Genomic DNA, 15,810 nt, shown 5'->3' with positions numbered 1-15,810 from the left:
ATGATGACTGGAAACATGATGAGGAAAACACATGAAGGATGTGGAAGGGCGGAACATGATAAGGGAACAATGAAGGACTGGGACACAGATGAGGGACCATAATGAGGGAACACATGAAGGGAACCTGATGAGGCCAGGGAACATGATGAGTGAACATGATGAGGGAACATGATGGGAAACACATGGACGGATGGGGGGGGAAAAACATGATAATGGAACATAAAGGGACATGATAAGGGCACATAAACGGGACACATGATACGGAACATGATGAGGGATACATAAAGGGAACATGAGGAAACCTGAAGGAGGGGACGCGGGAGGGAACATGATAAGGGAACATTTAAAGGGAACATGTAAGGGGAACATTACAAGGGACATGTAAGGGGAAACATAAGGGCAACATGTATGTGAGGGACACATGATGAGGGAACCCATGATGAGGACAACATGAAGGGAGCGGGAATATGTGATAAGGGGACATAATAAGGGAACATGATAATTAAGGGAACATAAAGGGAACATGATAACGGGAACATGAGAGGGGGGGGACATAAAGTGGGAAATGAGGAAACATGATGAGGAACATTAAAGAACATGAGGAAACATGACAGGAGGGGCATGATCAGGGAACATGAAGGAGGAACTATTATGGAAACAGGAAGTCCCTTCTTACCATCAGGAAGCGTGCGGAAGACAGGTCCGGGCTGAAGCTGCCGAACCCGGCAATGGTTCGTTTTGCTCGGACCTTGACTTCGTACTGCGTCGCCCCGGAAGGGTCTTTCAGTACGACCTGGTTCCGGTTAAACCCCCCCCTTCTGCGTAGTGACATTGATCTTCAGTCCGCGCCCTACGGCAAGAAAAAACGAGTGGAATTGAGTGGACAAACTACATTCTGGGTTCAGAGGCAGACACGGTTCAAACAACTTTAGGAGTAGACTGAAGACTTTCCCTCTTTGATAGAGTTATATTTAGTGCTGGCTGTGAGGTCATCCCTTAGTTATGCTGCCATTAGGATTAGACTGCAGGAGGACCACTTCTATGTCTCTCTCTCTCTTGTTCTCTTGTCTGTGTTATTTGTTCTGTACCCCTGACCCATCTATTGCACGTCTGTTCCGTCCTGGGAGAGGGGAATCCCTCCTCCTCCTGTGGCTCTTCCTGAGGTTTCTTCCACCTTTTTTCCCTGTTACAGGTTTTTGTGGGCAAGTTGTTCCTCACTGGAACCGAGGGTCTAGGACGAGGGTTTCACTCCCTGTCCTATTGCTAAAGCCTCCAGAGGGAAAATGGACTGTGTGCTTTTGTGCTGTATGTACAATAAAATCTGATCTGATTTGGTTGATTTAGCTGGACAGGGAAGTGAGCGCCCAAACAGGGAAACCGATGACTGATGAATTACATCTTAAACTACAATTAAAACACTCTTCTCCTTGTCGCACCACACCTGAGATATCACCTGTTCGACTTTTACAGGCGGCGGTGGTTGATGTCGGAGCGCTCAAACCTTCTCGCAGTATCGCAGGCTCGTACTGCATTATGGCTGTCTGTAGTGCGGCCTGAACCGCGGACGGACAGTGCAGAGTCAGGCTGCTCTCTGTGGAGCGTCTTCCGGATCACCGACCACCAGTGATGGACTGAAAACAGCAGAACCATCAGAACCATCAGAAACATCACAACATTCATCGCCCATCCTCTCCTCCTCCCTTCTCCTCTTACCGTCGTGGACTTGTGGCTTGATGTTGACACTTTCGCTGGCGGGCTTCCTTCGCCGATGAGCTGGAGACCCTGTTGATGGCCTGGATGGTCGAAGGTGTAGTGGTGTGAGGCAAAGCAGACCCCCACCTCACACCCGCCGGTCCCAGCAGGCATTGCTTGTGCTGGCCGGTAGCTGCGCTGTCACCACCGGACATGCATGGCCCGCGGGCCGCCTGGCCAACCGGAGGCACTGGACGGCATAGCTCAGGCTCATTCTGCCGCCGTTGTCGAGCGCCGTTTCCAACCCAGGCTGAAGGCTCGGTGTCGTTGAATCTGAGTGACGATGCTGCGAGGAGTCTTGACGGAGGTCATACAGAGCCAACAGCCGGATCCGACCAATCAGAGTCACTTTATAACATTCAAAACCAACCATGGCGAGTTTGTTACACAGATGGGAGCCGAGCTGGAGGAGCTGAGGCACTGATGACAGAATAATGACGATCATAATACGATTAAAGATTTTTATTGAACTCAGTTCAAGATGGAAAGTCCTTAAAATGGACTGGTGGGGGGGGGGGGGGACCGTCACTAACCATTCAATGGAGAGAGCGGCCCAACCCCCCCACACCGCCCCTCCACACCAAAGAGCGCATCTCAAAGGATCACAAGCAGAGTTTGACAACCAGAAGAAGAGACGGGGGCGGGTCAGCCAGCCTCATTAACACTGTGGGCCCTATGGATTCATGTGTTCACAGTGTGTTCACAGTGTGTTCACGTGTTGCGCGTACTTAACTGGTGCACGGTGTGTCGGGGGCGTCGGACTCTGCTCGCCGGTATCCGGCGGGAGCGACACGCACACACCGCTCTGACCCTCTGATGGTGGCATGGCTGACAAGCCCCGGCAAGCCGGTACCCTGACCGTCTGTACCGGATTTAACGACCCCGGGACCGGCTGAGGACAACACGGCGGGGGAGGAAAAATCACATGATCACTGTAGCTCTGGACCTGAAACCCCAGACGGGACCGGGTCAAAAGAGGCCCAGACAGAAACATGAAACGAGGACAGAAGCGATCTGATCAATAACGATGGAACATACGTGTCCTCTGTCATGTTCTTTATAACATACGTTCCTCTGTCCCCAATGTTTCTTTATAACATCCGTGTCCTCTTCATGTTTCTTTTATAAACATACGTGTCCTCTGTCATGTTTCTTTATAACATACGTGTCCTCTGTCATGTTTCTTTATCCACATAGCGTCCGTGTCTCACCTGCAGCACCTCGCGTGTCCTCAGGAGTGTTTCATATCCTGCAGGACAGGCGCAGCCGTGGTCGGCGGCCCACCCCACTGTCCGTCCTCCCCACAGAAGAGCTTCGCGGTCGTGGGCGCGGGCCCTCTGGGAGGCCGCGTGCCTCCACGCAGAACGCCCTGCGCTCCTGGACCAGAGTCCGAGGGGACGGTCTCCGGAAAGGAGGACGAGCGCTGACCCAGACTGGGACACTTCTTAAAGAAGACCCTGACGGACAGCAAAGCATAGGCAGGCGCCCTGAGCCTGGAAGGCCATGTAGAAACCTCGCTTTGGACAGTGACCAGTCTGGCGGTCTTACGTTAAACTTACCTCACCGCCTTTCCTCAGAGTGAAGTCTGAGCCCCGTGTCCACCTGAAGGCACAGGAAGAGACGGAGGACTGGGTAACATGGACGGCTGCTGTTTAAGCGGATGACTGGTTTGACGCTTCAGGTGACTTGGTGTCTCGTGGTCGTACCTGGTGTATGGTGTTCTCCATCATGGCGGGTAGGGAGGTGGCCTCTTGGAGTCGGGCCTGGTTAGTAGTACAACGTTGAAGGTCTCTTGCAAGCGCCGGTGGTGGGTTGCTCCTGGCCGACACACTCCCTCGACGGTGAAGCGGAGCTCCACGTACGTACCTGCGGACGCGGCCCTGACGTCTGGATGGAAGCCCGCTGGCAGCCAATGTGCTGGACGACGTGTCGGTCTGACCGATCTGATAGGTCCTCACGCTGTTTGTGTTCTCCCTCATCCAGACCGGACCTCCCCCACTGAGGAGCACAGAGAGGAGAAACATACAAACCATTTTAACTGTTTAAATTAACGCAGCTTCCGTAACTTGTTACATGAAAATGTTTGGTGTTTTCTCCATAATGTCTCCTGACTCGACACGTTCATCCCAAAAACACCACCAAACATGCAGCAAACAACAAACGGAGGCAGATTTACTTTGAACTGAGGCTCAGAGATTGTAAACTATATGTAAAATCCTTAGAAATCAAGCTCAAGTCTGTTCAGAGAGAAAAGACGCGGAGGGTTCGAATTCGCCGTGAACGAGCCACCCAAAACGTTTAAAGAACGTTTAAAAACAACCAAACGTTGTCAGAGGGATCATCCAGCTTCACATGTTAACTATGAATTTTCGATATTGCTCATTTACAGACACACAGCAGTACGTTCAGTTGTAAAGTCTGACAGAAAAATCATTCAGAGCTAACAAATACGTAATCTGAGTCCGACGTTCGTCTTGCTGATGATGAAACGATCGTTGATCAAACTGTTTCAGAGATCAGGCGACCACAGACAGAAACATCTGGACAGAACCAGCCAAGAAAGCCCAACAGAACCAGCACCAACAGAACCAGCTTGTCAGCTGCAGGTTTTAAAACTTGTTGTCTGGTTTATCACAGGAGAACACAGAGTTCGGACTGACCCTGGGTTTGGCATTCGAGGAAAGATCGTCATTTGACGGTCAGGAAGGTCTCCGTCTTCGGTCATCAGGACCTCTGAGACAAAAAAACAAGAAACCAAACAGAAAAAGGGACACGTAAGGAACGTTAGACGTAAGGGACACGTTAAGGACACGTTAAGAACTATTTACCGAACACGTTAAGAACATGTTGACGGACACGTTAAAAATGTTTAGGACTCGTTTAAGGAACATGTTAAGAATATGTTAAGGAATGTTAAGGACACGTTACGGACTGTCAAGCCTCGTTGTGTTTGTCACTATGGTAAAACATGTTTCAGGTGTTAAACACGTAATCTTCAGATTTTATGTTGAGACCAAATCCTGTTAAAACTTCCCTGTGAAAAAATTAAAACAGAAGGAGGAGGGGAGGGAGTGGTTGGTGGGGGGTGGGAGGGGGGGGTGTTGAAGCTCTAAGGAGCTCCCTCATGAAAACACCACTGACGGTGGAGCAGGAGACTATCTTCCTCCTCTCCTCCTCCTCCTTCTCCTCCCCTCAGGTATGCTAACAGTGTTTACCGTCTGTCATTCAGGGGCTTTATGATATCTCCACTGAGCGTTGCTCAGAACTCACTGAGCCTCACTGAGCGTGCTCGAGAGAAGTTACTGCTTCCCTCCATTCTTATGCGAGCGCGACCAACCGGAAAACGACCGTACCGCGACACGAACAATGAGACGGAGTCTCATGTGGACCACAACCCCCAAAACAAACAGCCAGCCAGTGAGTACCAGTACAACTGACCACAGACTGAGATTGACACTTAAGACAATACGAAACTGTAAATATAAACTAAGTGTAATAAATGTAGAGTGTTGTCTGACAGACATTCATTACTGACCTGCAGCAGCACCAGAGACTTAACAGTCAGTCAAGGCAGCTTGAGTTGCAGAGCAACCAGGGGTCAGCTGCAGGTCAGAGCAGAACTTGCAGCTGTGCTCTGTCTGGTGTGGAGTGATATGCTGGGCGAACAGAAAAATCTCTAAATGAAGGCCCCTCCAATAGTGGACACTAATGCCAACGGTTAGGTGGATCAAAAAAGCCCAATGAGCAGGGATCATCCTCATCTGTCGACCCTGTGAATGCTGAGCATTTCAGTTGTGTGAAGTTAACAAATGGACCGTGGGTAGAGATGAACGAATAACAGGTGCCCCGTGCTCCTTGGGAATTTCTCCTCATGCCAGTTTACTGGGGTAGTAGAGGGCTGTCGGTGGGTGATCTGGCGCAATCCGTGCGTCTCCCGCCAAACTTAAGTCTGACAGCTTCACGCAGTGATTCGCTGCTATAGGCCCAACGAATTTTCCTATACGTTTCTAGTGAAATTATTTTGTACGAGTACCATTTGTGGCCCCGAGAGCGTTTGCAAATGTATTTTTTTGACAAATGTTTCTCTCCCTCTCACTTAGCTCTGTCCTCTGGACTCCACAGAGAGGTGGAGGAGACGGTGGATTTCGCTCAGCTGACTCCCCATCATGGACCACACCTCTCCACCCCTACAGACACTGTGGGTCCCTGAGCAACGCTTCCATCAGCAGCAGACTTGCTTCACCCACGGTTGTTAAAGGAGAGGTTCAGGCAGGTCCTCTCACAAAACCAACACCTTGCACCACCTGCCCACCTGATTCATGTGTGTAGTTGTTCCGTTCTCTATCTCATGCTACTCACCTGGCTTTATCTTAATTTTTAATCTTTACTGTATTAAAATTTCTATTCCGATTCTTCACCAGTTGTACCAGTATATTTATACCATGGTGACTTACCTTTACAACTACTTATATAGTCGTGCAGGAGGGAGTGGAGAGAATAGAGAGGAGGAAGTGGGAGGGTGGAGGAGCTGAGGAGGGAGTGAGGAGTGAGGAGGAGTGAGGAGGACGTGAGAGGAGGAGGTAGTGAGGAGGAGGTAGGTGTCTTTTGCAGTTTTCTGTATGAAAAGATGCAGCCAGAGGAAAGGCGGCGCTAACAAGCTAACAAAGCTACACGGAGCTCACAGGAGGCTAACAGCGTCTGAAAACTTGAACTCGACCTGGACGAACACAAAGGCTCCATATCGTGTAATATACAGTAAACAGGTTCTGTATTCAGGCTTCGGACAGCTGACCTGAAATCTTCAACACCTGGACTGCTGCAACCCAGGTCCGTCAGTCTGACACGGGTCGTCTGCCCTTCGGTCGTTTTGTTTCTCTGATATGGACAAACAGGACTGGAAGTCATGTTTCAGCTAGTAACGTTAACGTAACTCTCTGATTTTTCATGGACAGTTGGCTACACGATGCTAACTAGCTCACTAAAACCCCAACACACAGCCAGCTAAACGTTAGTTAGCTCAGTTACAAGTTAGCGTGATTTCACTTTACATCATTTTTGTTGGTTATTTCATCTGGTTATTCTTGGTTCATTCTTTGTTATTTTTTGGTTATTCTCTGGTTATTCTTGGTTATTCTTTGGTTATTCTCATGGTTTCTATGGTGGTTGGTTCGGTTTGGTTGTTTGTTTGGTTATTCTCTGGTTATTCTGTGGTTCTTCTCTGGTTGGTAATTCTCTGTGTTCTCTGGTTTTTGTTGGTTGTTGTTGGTTGTTGTTTGGTTAATTTTCTTGTTGTGCTTTGGTGTTGTTGGTCTTCTTGGTGTGTTTGGTTTTCTTGGCTGTTTTTTGGTTATTCTGTTTGGTTAGCTTGTCGTGTTGGTTTCTATGTTCTTCTCTGGCTTGGTTGTTTTGGTGTTGTTGGTTGTTCTATCGTTTGTTCTTTGGTTGGTTGTTTGGTTATTCTCTGGTTTCTGTTATCGGTGTTTGGTTTGGTGTTGTTTGGTTGTTTCTGGTTGTTGTTGTTGTTGTTGGTTATTCTCTGGTTATCTGTTGTTGTTGGTGTTGTTGGTTGGCTTGTTGTTTGGCTGTTGTTGGTTGTTGTTGGTTTTCTCTGTTGTTCTCTGGTTGTTCTTTGGTTGTTGTTGGTTATTTCTGGTATTCTCTGGTTGTTTGTTTCGGTTTTGTTTGGTTGTTCTCTGTTGTTGTTGGTTGGTTGTTTGGTTGTTCTCTGGTTTGTTTGGTTATTCCTCTGGTGTTTGTTAGCTGTTCTCTGGTTGTTGGTTTTGTTTGCTTTCTGTTTGTGTTAGGTTGGTCTTGGTTGTCTCTGGTTGTTTGTTTGTGTTCTGGTGTTTTTGGTTGTTGTTTGGTTATTCTCTGGTATTCTCTGGTTGTTGTTTGGTGTTCGGTTTTGTTGTGTTGTTTGGTTTGTTGTTGTTCTCTGGCGTGTTGTGTTGTTGATTGTCTCTGTTTTGTTGGTTGTTGTTGTTGTTTCTTGTGTTGTTGTTCTGTTGTGTTGGTATTCTCGTTGTGTGTTGTTGGTTTGGTTGTTTGTATTCTCTGTTTTGTTTCTTGGGCTGTTGTTTGTTATTCTGGTTGTATTGGTTGTGTTGTTTTCGTGTCGGTTGTTGGTGTTGTTGTTTGTTTTTATTCTCTGGTACGTTTGTTGTTTTGTGTTGTTTTCTTGGTTGTTCTCTTGGTTTTGTTTGGTTTTCTCTGGTTTTCTTTGGTGTTTTGGTTGTTTGTTTTTGGTTATTCTCTTGGTCTGGTTGTTCTTGGTTGTGTTTGGTTATTCTTTGGTTGTCGTTTGTTTGTTGTTTTGGCTGTTGTTTTTGGTGTTGTTTGGTTATTCTCTGGTTATTCTCTGGATGTTGTTTGGTTGTTGTTTGGTGTTGGTTGGGTTATTTCTCTGGTTTGTTCTTTGTTGTTGTTTGGTTTATTCTCTGGTTATTCTCTGGTTGTTGTTTTATTTTCTCTGGGATTATTTCTCTTGGTTGTCGTTTGGGTTGTTGTTTGGCTGTTGTTTGGTTGTTGTTTGGTTATTCTTGGTTATTCTCTGGATGTTGTTTTGGTTGTTGTTGTTTTGGCTGTGTGTTGTTCTCTGGTCTTGTGTTGTTTGGTTGTCACCTGGAGATAATTAACTGTCTGGACTAAATCTGTTTTGAGTTTTGTCTTACTGAGATTAGAGCTCAGCTTCCTGCTACTTCCTGTCCATTTCCTGTTTCCTGCTCTGCGTTTTTAACCCCTCGTCTGCTGAGCAAACCCGTGAACACGATGTGGAACACGATGTGGAACACGATGTGGAACACGATGTGGAACACGATGTGGAACACGATGTGGAACATGATGTGGAACACGATGTGGAACACGATGTGGAACACGAAGTGGAACACATGATGTGGAACACGATGTGGAACATGATGTGGAACACGATGTGGAACACGAACGTGGAACCGGTGAACACGAGTGGAAACATCGTCGGAACACGAGTGGTGACACACGATGTTGGAACATGATGTGTGAACACGAATGTGGACACATGATGTGGACACGAACACGATGTGGGAACACGATAGTGGAAACAGGAGAGTGGAACATGATGTGGGAAACATGATGTGGAACACGATGTGGAACAATGATGTGGGAACACGAAGTGGAACACGAATGTGGAACATGATGTGGACACACGATGTGGTGTGACAACACGATGTGGAAACCAGGACTGTTGGAAACACGAAGTGTAAGTCTTGGACTTCATACAGGTCAGAGTTCATGAGTAGTAGTCGCCCAGGACAGAGGAGTGGACTCGTTAAACGGAAGCTTCAGTTGGGACAGAAACCACAGAGAAAGGCCACAAGGAAGACGACACACTGAGTTGTAGTTGTCACAGCGTTGTTGCAACGTTGTCCACAGCGATGTGATTTGCAAGTTGTCACAGCGTTGTCACACGTTGTCCAGCGTCTTGTTGCAGCGTTGGTCCAGCGTTGTACAGGCGTGTCAACAGCGTGTTGCAACGTTGTTTACAAGAGTTAGTCCTGATCATACTGAAAACAAAACGACTGTTTTAAGTCGATCAGATTACATCCGAAGAAAAAACTCCCGTACAAAGAAGTAATCGTTACACCCAGAAGTACACAACGAGGTTCGGAGAGAGAGAGGGAGAGATGGGGAGGAGCGAGAGGATGAGGAGGGAGAGAGGTGAGGAGAGGAGCTCGGCGCTGAGAGGAGGGGAGAGGAGGGAGAGAGCGGGCGTGAGGGTGAGAGAGAGGCGCGGAGGAGTGGGGAGGAGCTGGAGGAGCGTAGGAGAGGAGAGGGATGAGGAAGCTTAGGAAGCTGAGGAGGAGAGAGGAGGTTAGGGAGAGTGGGAGAGGAGAGGGACGGGGAGGGAGGAGAGCGAGAGGAGGAGGAGAGGAGAGGCGCTGAGGAGAGGGTTAGGAGGAGAGGAGCTGGAGGAGCGGGAGGAGAGGAAGCTGAGGAGAGGGAGCTAAGGCGGAGAGTGAGAGAGGCAGGAGGTAGGTGAGGGGGGGAGATGGAGAGGAGTGAGAGAGGACGAGGGGAAGACTGAGGAGAGAAGGAGGAGGAGAGAGGAGGAGGCGAGGGATGAGGGAGGAGGAGGGAGAGGAGAGGAGAGGAGAGGAGAGGGAGGAGAGAGCTGAGGAGAGGAACTGAGGAGAGGTGAGGAGAGGAGGAGGGAGGGAGGGAGAGAGAGGAGCTGCGGGCGTGAGAGGAGGTGAGGAGAGGCAGAGTGAGGAGGCGAGGAGCGAGAGGAGAGAGAGGAGAGGAGAGGAGATGCGGTGAGGAGATGGAAGTGAGGAGAGGAGCTGAGGAGAGAGCGGAGAAGAGGAGAGCGAGAGGAGGTGAGGGGTGGGAGAGGGACGCTAGGGAGGCAGGATTCGGTCTTAGGAGATGAGCTGAGGAGGGAAGCTGAGGAGAGGCACGAGGGGGAGGAGGTGAGGAGGTGAGGGAGGGGAGAGGTGAGGACGCTGAGGCTGCGGAGGAGCTGAGGAGAGGAGGAGGCGGTGCGGTGCCGGGGGAGAGGAAGGTGAGGAGAGGAGAGGAGAGGGGAGGAGAGGAGGGGAGGGGAGGAGAGGAGAGGAGAGGAGCTGAGGAGGTGTTTTAAATGTAAATCCTCGGCTGGTTCCATTTAAAAGGATTTCACAGCGACGGTCCGACATCAGAGCGACACAGACGAGGACGGACTGAAGCTCGACACATCCAACTGTCGTCGTCTCTTCGTGGTCGCCATGGTTACATAAACTCTGCGGTCATACATGTCGTTCATGTCACATTACACGTTAGCATGTCAGCGTCTATCAGCTGATGAACAGTTCTGGTGCCGTGTCGGTCGTGAACGTGTCGTCCAATAGGAACTAATCTTTAACATGACTCAGAGTAATCCGTCATCAGTGATTCGTTCCTTCATGCAGTACCTTCTCTCGCCACAAGCTGCTGTGTGACGAGCCGTACGTTCAAACGGACCGGGCCGTACGTTCAAACGGACCGGGCCGTACAGGCTTTCATCACGCTTCCATCAGTCACAGAGAACTACGGCGAACAGAACTACGAGTTGTTTAAACTCTGTGACGACGTGACAACGCGGAGACGTGACAAACTGTGGACGACGTTTCCAGATTTACGGAGCCAAAAACAAACTATGAACACATCAAACATAAAATGAGCGTCACGGTGAAACTACGAAAGTTTTCAAACAAATGAAAAAAAAAAACGAAATATAAAAAAAAAACTATGGCAGTAACGTTAGCGATGTTAACGTTAGCGAGGTTAACGTTAGCGATGTTAACGTCAGCGAGGTTAACGTTAGCGAGGTTAACGTGAGGTCGTGTTTTCCCGCGTTGTGTCTTGTGAACTCTGATGATGATCGGTTTGTTAGACGAGCTTCTTCCTCTTCTTCTTCTTCCTCCTCTTCTTCTTCTTCTACTTCTTCCTCTTCTTCTTCTTCCTCCTCTTCTTCTTCTTCTACTTCTTCCTCTTCTTCTTCCTCTTCCTCTTCTTCTTCCTCTTCTTCTTCTTCTTCTTCTTCCTCTTCTTCTTCTTCTTCTTCTTCTTCCTCTTCTTCTTCTTCTTCTTCTTCTTCTTCAGACATTTAGTTTCCCGCCTTTTCCAGGCGCTCGATCAGCTGACTGGTGTTTGATTTGAGCAGCAGGAGCGTTTTCCACGGGCGGAGCTTCACTCGACTCGACTCATCCCCGCGATGTTTCCTAAAAGTTCTGGACCTCAAAACGGATGCTTCATATTTCTGTTTAAAGAGGACAGTCCACAGAACTCAGAACCAGACATCTCGTCCACCCTCAGGGGGGGCAGAGGTATTCTGGCTCGGGGTGGCGGGCCTCCTGGACCTGAACTGGACCTGATTCTGAGCCGGTTCTGTCGCCACATTCAGTTAACAGCAGCTAATTAGCAGTTAGCTTCTTCAGGGCTTGTCGTGGCGTTTACAGCAGCCGGACCGAACAGAACCTCCGGAACCAGCGAGGTCCAGAATAACAGGGAATACAGCAGCTACATCATGACGTCTGTAGATCAGCTCGGTACCGTCACATCGGTCCCTGCTGGTCTCAGACGCTGTGCTCCAACCCGGTCCGGTCCGGCTGCTGAGCCCGGTTCTGTTAGCATGCTAAGCTAAAGCTACCTGACTTCAAACGGGTCGGTCAGATTCTGGAGGTCACGTGACTTCACGTGTTCTTCTGAACATACGTGACCTCACTGTGTTTGGACCCCAGCGCCTCCCTTCAGGAAAGGCCTGTCAGCACCAGCAGACGCAGCGTTCCGACCCGACCCGGTGACAGATGACAGATTGAGGTTCCGGCCTCAGAACATGTCTGCTCAGGCGTGTTCGCGTGTTCCTGTTCACACGCGTGTGCGAGGCTCTTTGTTCCAGCTGCATTGTTTCAGGGTCACACTGTTTGGGTTCACACAGAACCACGAACCACGTGAGGTTCTATTCAAGTCTGCACGTCTCAGAGGGACCCCGTTCTGAACAGGTCCATCGTCCAAAGACCCAGACTCACCTGAAACTGAACCCAGAACCCAGAACCTGTGGCCCGGTTCTGTTTTTATGCTGTCAATGTTTTACTAACCAACACGTTGACACCCTCACAGCTGATTTCAGGGTCCAAGACCAGAACCAGGACCCAGATCACTTTCTAAAGGTGGTCCACATGAGTCCACCGGGCCACTCAGAGACCTGCTGCTGTATTGATCTCGTGGTCACCAGAGTGCATCATGGGAAACCCTGAGAGGCCTCCTGAACCCTTGGGATGGGTCAGAACAGAATTCTAGATGACATCCTTTCAAAGTAAAACAAACCACATCCTGACCTGAGGCGGACTCTGAGGTCCAGGTCCAGGTTTCAGATCCTCTGGTGGGTTCTCTGGACCAGGACCAGGACCTGGACTAATTCAGGATGACGGAAGAACCACAAAAACTGGACTCACCTTCCTCTGCAGAACCCACATGAGTCCGGTCCAGGACGAGAACCCCGAGCAGGATGAGGCTCCACAGGGTCAGCTCCATGGTTCTGGTTCCGGGCGGTCTAGGAGCAGCTGTGAACCCGCTGACCGCAGAGCAGTCCGCATCTAAAGTGGACCAGGACCTCTCTGAGACCAGGTCCAAACTTCTTGGTTGGTCCAACTCACTGTGGGATCAGGTCCGGATGGGTTGCGGTTCTCCTCGGTCCTCTTCAGGTCCGGGTGGGTTCCGGAGCTGCGGAGCTTCAAACTTGTTGGATCCGGATCGTTCTTTGTGTTCACACTGACTTCTCCAGAATCTGACCGAACCGGATCGATCCGCATCTATGTGGATCAGAGCTGATCCTGGTTCTGACCCGGTCCACGCACGGTCCACGCACGGTCCCGCATGTCGTCGTCGTCGTGTCGAAAAACAATCCGGGAAAGTCCGCGGAGCTTCCTGCGTGAGTCTGCGGGAGAAAACCCGCAAGAGGCGACACGGCGGGTCCGGCCCAGACCAGCACGGGCCAGGCTGGATGTCAGGTTCGGGTCTGGGTTGTGGTCCGGTTCGGTGCGCAGACAGCCCTCAGCACAGACGTTCCCAGCAGACAGACTACAGAGACCCGGACCCGGAGCAGACCCGGACCACCGCGAGACCGGGAGGCGAATGGCTCGGACAAGCTCCGCCCACCGTTTCCATAACAGCAGCGTCAAGAGCACGTCATGACGTACGGCGCTTCCGGAGAGCGCCTTCAAAATAAAACGTTTGAGAAAAAAAGCTGAAACAATGAAAGTTTATTCATCCAATTATTTAAATTAAGGTCATTTAAATTGAACTAGATAAAATACAATAAAATAAATAAATGAAGGATTCTGGTTTGATTAGGTCACTCAAATTAAATAAATAAAATAATATTGATTCTGTAGCATAAAGACAAGCTGTGTTTATGATTTAATGTGATAATTTAATTAAATTAAACAGGTCACTGATACTTTCTTTATTTCTTTAAACACGAGAATAAAAAATAAAAATGAATTTTATTGATTCTTTCAGCAGCAAACATCAAAATCAGATTTACAGAAATAAATTAAACTAAAATAAATCAATAACTGTAGGAATAACCCTCACACACAGTTTGATCCTTCACATGGATCACATGGACTCTTCAGGTGATCCAGGTAAACTCAGCTCTTTCAGGCATCTCGTCCTGTCCACACATGCACTGATGACTCATGGGTGTCTCCACATTAAGACCTCCTCCTATGTCTGGTCTGAAGTCCTGGTCCTGATCCATTTCACTCAGTTGGTCCTCTATGTTTTGTTTAACATTCAGGTGCTGTCTGACCCAAACAGACCTCTCTGCTTTCATTAATCATGAAACTCGGCTCAAATTAAAACACAAAGATACATGCTTTTATTCTGACAACACACTCACACGACTTCCTGTGTTATTTAGACTTTTTTTATGACTCCAAAAAAACAAAAGTTCCTCCGTGAGAACCAGCTCATGATGAAACCTGCAGGTAAGAGGGAGGACTAGAACCAGGCCCAATGTTGGCATGATGTTGGGTCAATGTTGGCATGATGTTGGTGTGATGTTGGTGTGATGTTGGTGTGATGTTGGTGTGATGTTGGGTCAATGTTGGTGTGATGTTGGTGTGATGTTGGTGTGATGTTGGTGTGATGTTGGGTCAATGTTGGTGTGATGTTGGGTCAATGTTGGCATGATGTTGGTGTCATGTTGGGTCAATGTTGGCATGATGTTGGTGTGATGTTGGGTCAATGTTGGTGTGATGTTGGTGTGATGTTGGGTCAATGTTGGTGTGATGTTGGTGTGATGTTGGGTCAATGTTGGCGTGATGTTGGTGTGATGTTGGGTCAATGTTGGTGTGATGTTGGTGTGATGTTGGGTCAATGTTGGTGTGATGTTGGTGTGATGTTGGGTCAATGTTGGTGTGATGTTGGTGTGATGTTGGGTCAATGTTGGTGTGATGTTGGTGTGATGTTGGGTCAATGTTGGGGTGATGTTGGTGTGATGTTGGGTCAATGTTGGTGTGATGTTGGTGTGATGTTGGGTCAATGTTGGTGTGATGTTGGTGTGATGTTGGGTCAATGTTGGTGTGATGTTGGTGTGATGTTGGGTCAATGTTGGCGTGATGTTGGTGTGATGTTGGGTCAATGTTGGTGTGATGTTGGTGTGATGTTGGGTCAATGTTGGCATGATGTTGGTGTGATGTTGGGTCAATGTTGGTGTGATGTTGGTGTGATGTTGGGTCAATGTTGGTGTGATGTTGGTGTGATGTTGGGTCAATGTTGGTGTGATGTTGGTGTGATGTTGGGTCAATGTTGGCATGATGTTGGTGTGATGTTGGGTCAATGTTGGTGTGACGTTGGTGTGATGTTGGGTCAATGTTGGCGTGATGTTGGTGTGATGTTGGGTCAATGTTGGGTTGATGTTGGATTGATGTTGGGTCAATGTTGGCCTGATGTTGGGTCAATGTTGGCCTGATGTTGAGTCAATGTTGGATTGATGTTGGATCGGTGTTGGGTCGATGTTGGCCTGATGTTGGGTCAATGTTGGCCTAACATTGGTCTAATGTTGGGTTGATGTTTGGTCGATTGATGTTGGCCTGATGTTGGACTCAGGACTGTCTCTGTGATTTGGATTCAGTATCTGGTCTCCAGAAACTGAAGTCACCTGAGTTCCGACCACAGGTGAGACGATGTGTTTGTTTAGATTTTGTATAATTAGCTTGAATGCTAACATAGATTAGCAGTGGTGTCATTTCGAGTCGCGTGTTTGCTGAATATTTTCTGTGTTTTAACGAGCTCATTAGATCATCTGTTCATCTGTTTTCTGATTTAATGTTTTCTCCTCAGAGGAGCTGAATGATTTTATTTTGGCAGCATAAAAAGAGGAAATGCTAATCTGAAGCCTAAATGACAAAATGTAAATCAGACATTAGCAATTCAAACTCACTAACAAGGCCAGAGCTGAGTTTATACTTTGGTGGGCGAGACCAGTGTTGAACGAGGTGAAACTTTAATTTATTCATCTGATGACATCGGCACAGGTGACTCAGTGTTTCACCTCTAAAA

The 15,810-nt window shown here is 48.5% G+C and overlaps 1 protein-coding gene across 2 annotated transcripts in view; it reads right to left on the bottom strand.

Moving 5' to 3' along the window:
* LOC104938059 (ephrin type-B receptor 4) overlaps positions 1–13,404 on the bottom strand; it is a 31,718-nt gene extending 18,314 nt beyond the window's left edge. For both annotated transcript variants that reach the window (XR_003461516.1, XM_027273938.1), the window contains exon 1: positions 12,699–13,404. Coding sequence is in view for 1 of the 2 variants with exons in the window: in XM_027273938.1 (XP_027129739.1) it covers positions 12,699–12,777 (79 nt within the window). In the remaining variant the exon portion in view is untranslated. The remainder of the gene's footprint in view (positions 1–12,698) is intronic.
* Positions 13,405–15,810: the final 2,406 nt, after the last annotated feature.

This window comes from Larimichthys crocea, chromosome XXII (assembly GCF_000972845.2).
Source record: "Larimichthys crocea isolate SSNF chromosome XXII, L_crocea_2.0, whole genome shotgun sequence".
Classification (NCBI taxonomy): Eukaryota; Metazoa; Chordata; class Actinopteri; family Sciaenidae; genus Larimichthys; species Larimichthys crocea.
The sequence above is the reverse complement of the archived record's forward strand: the minus strand, read 5'-3'. Positions and strand labels throughout refer to the sequence as shown.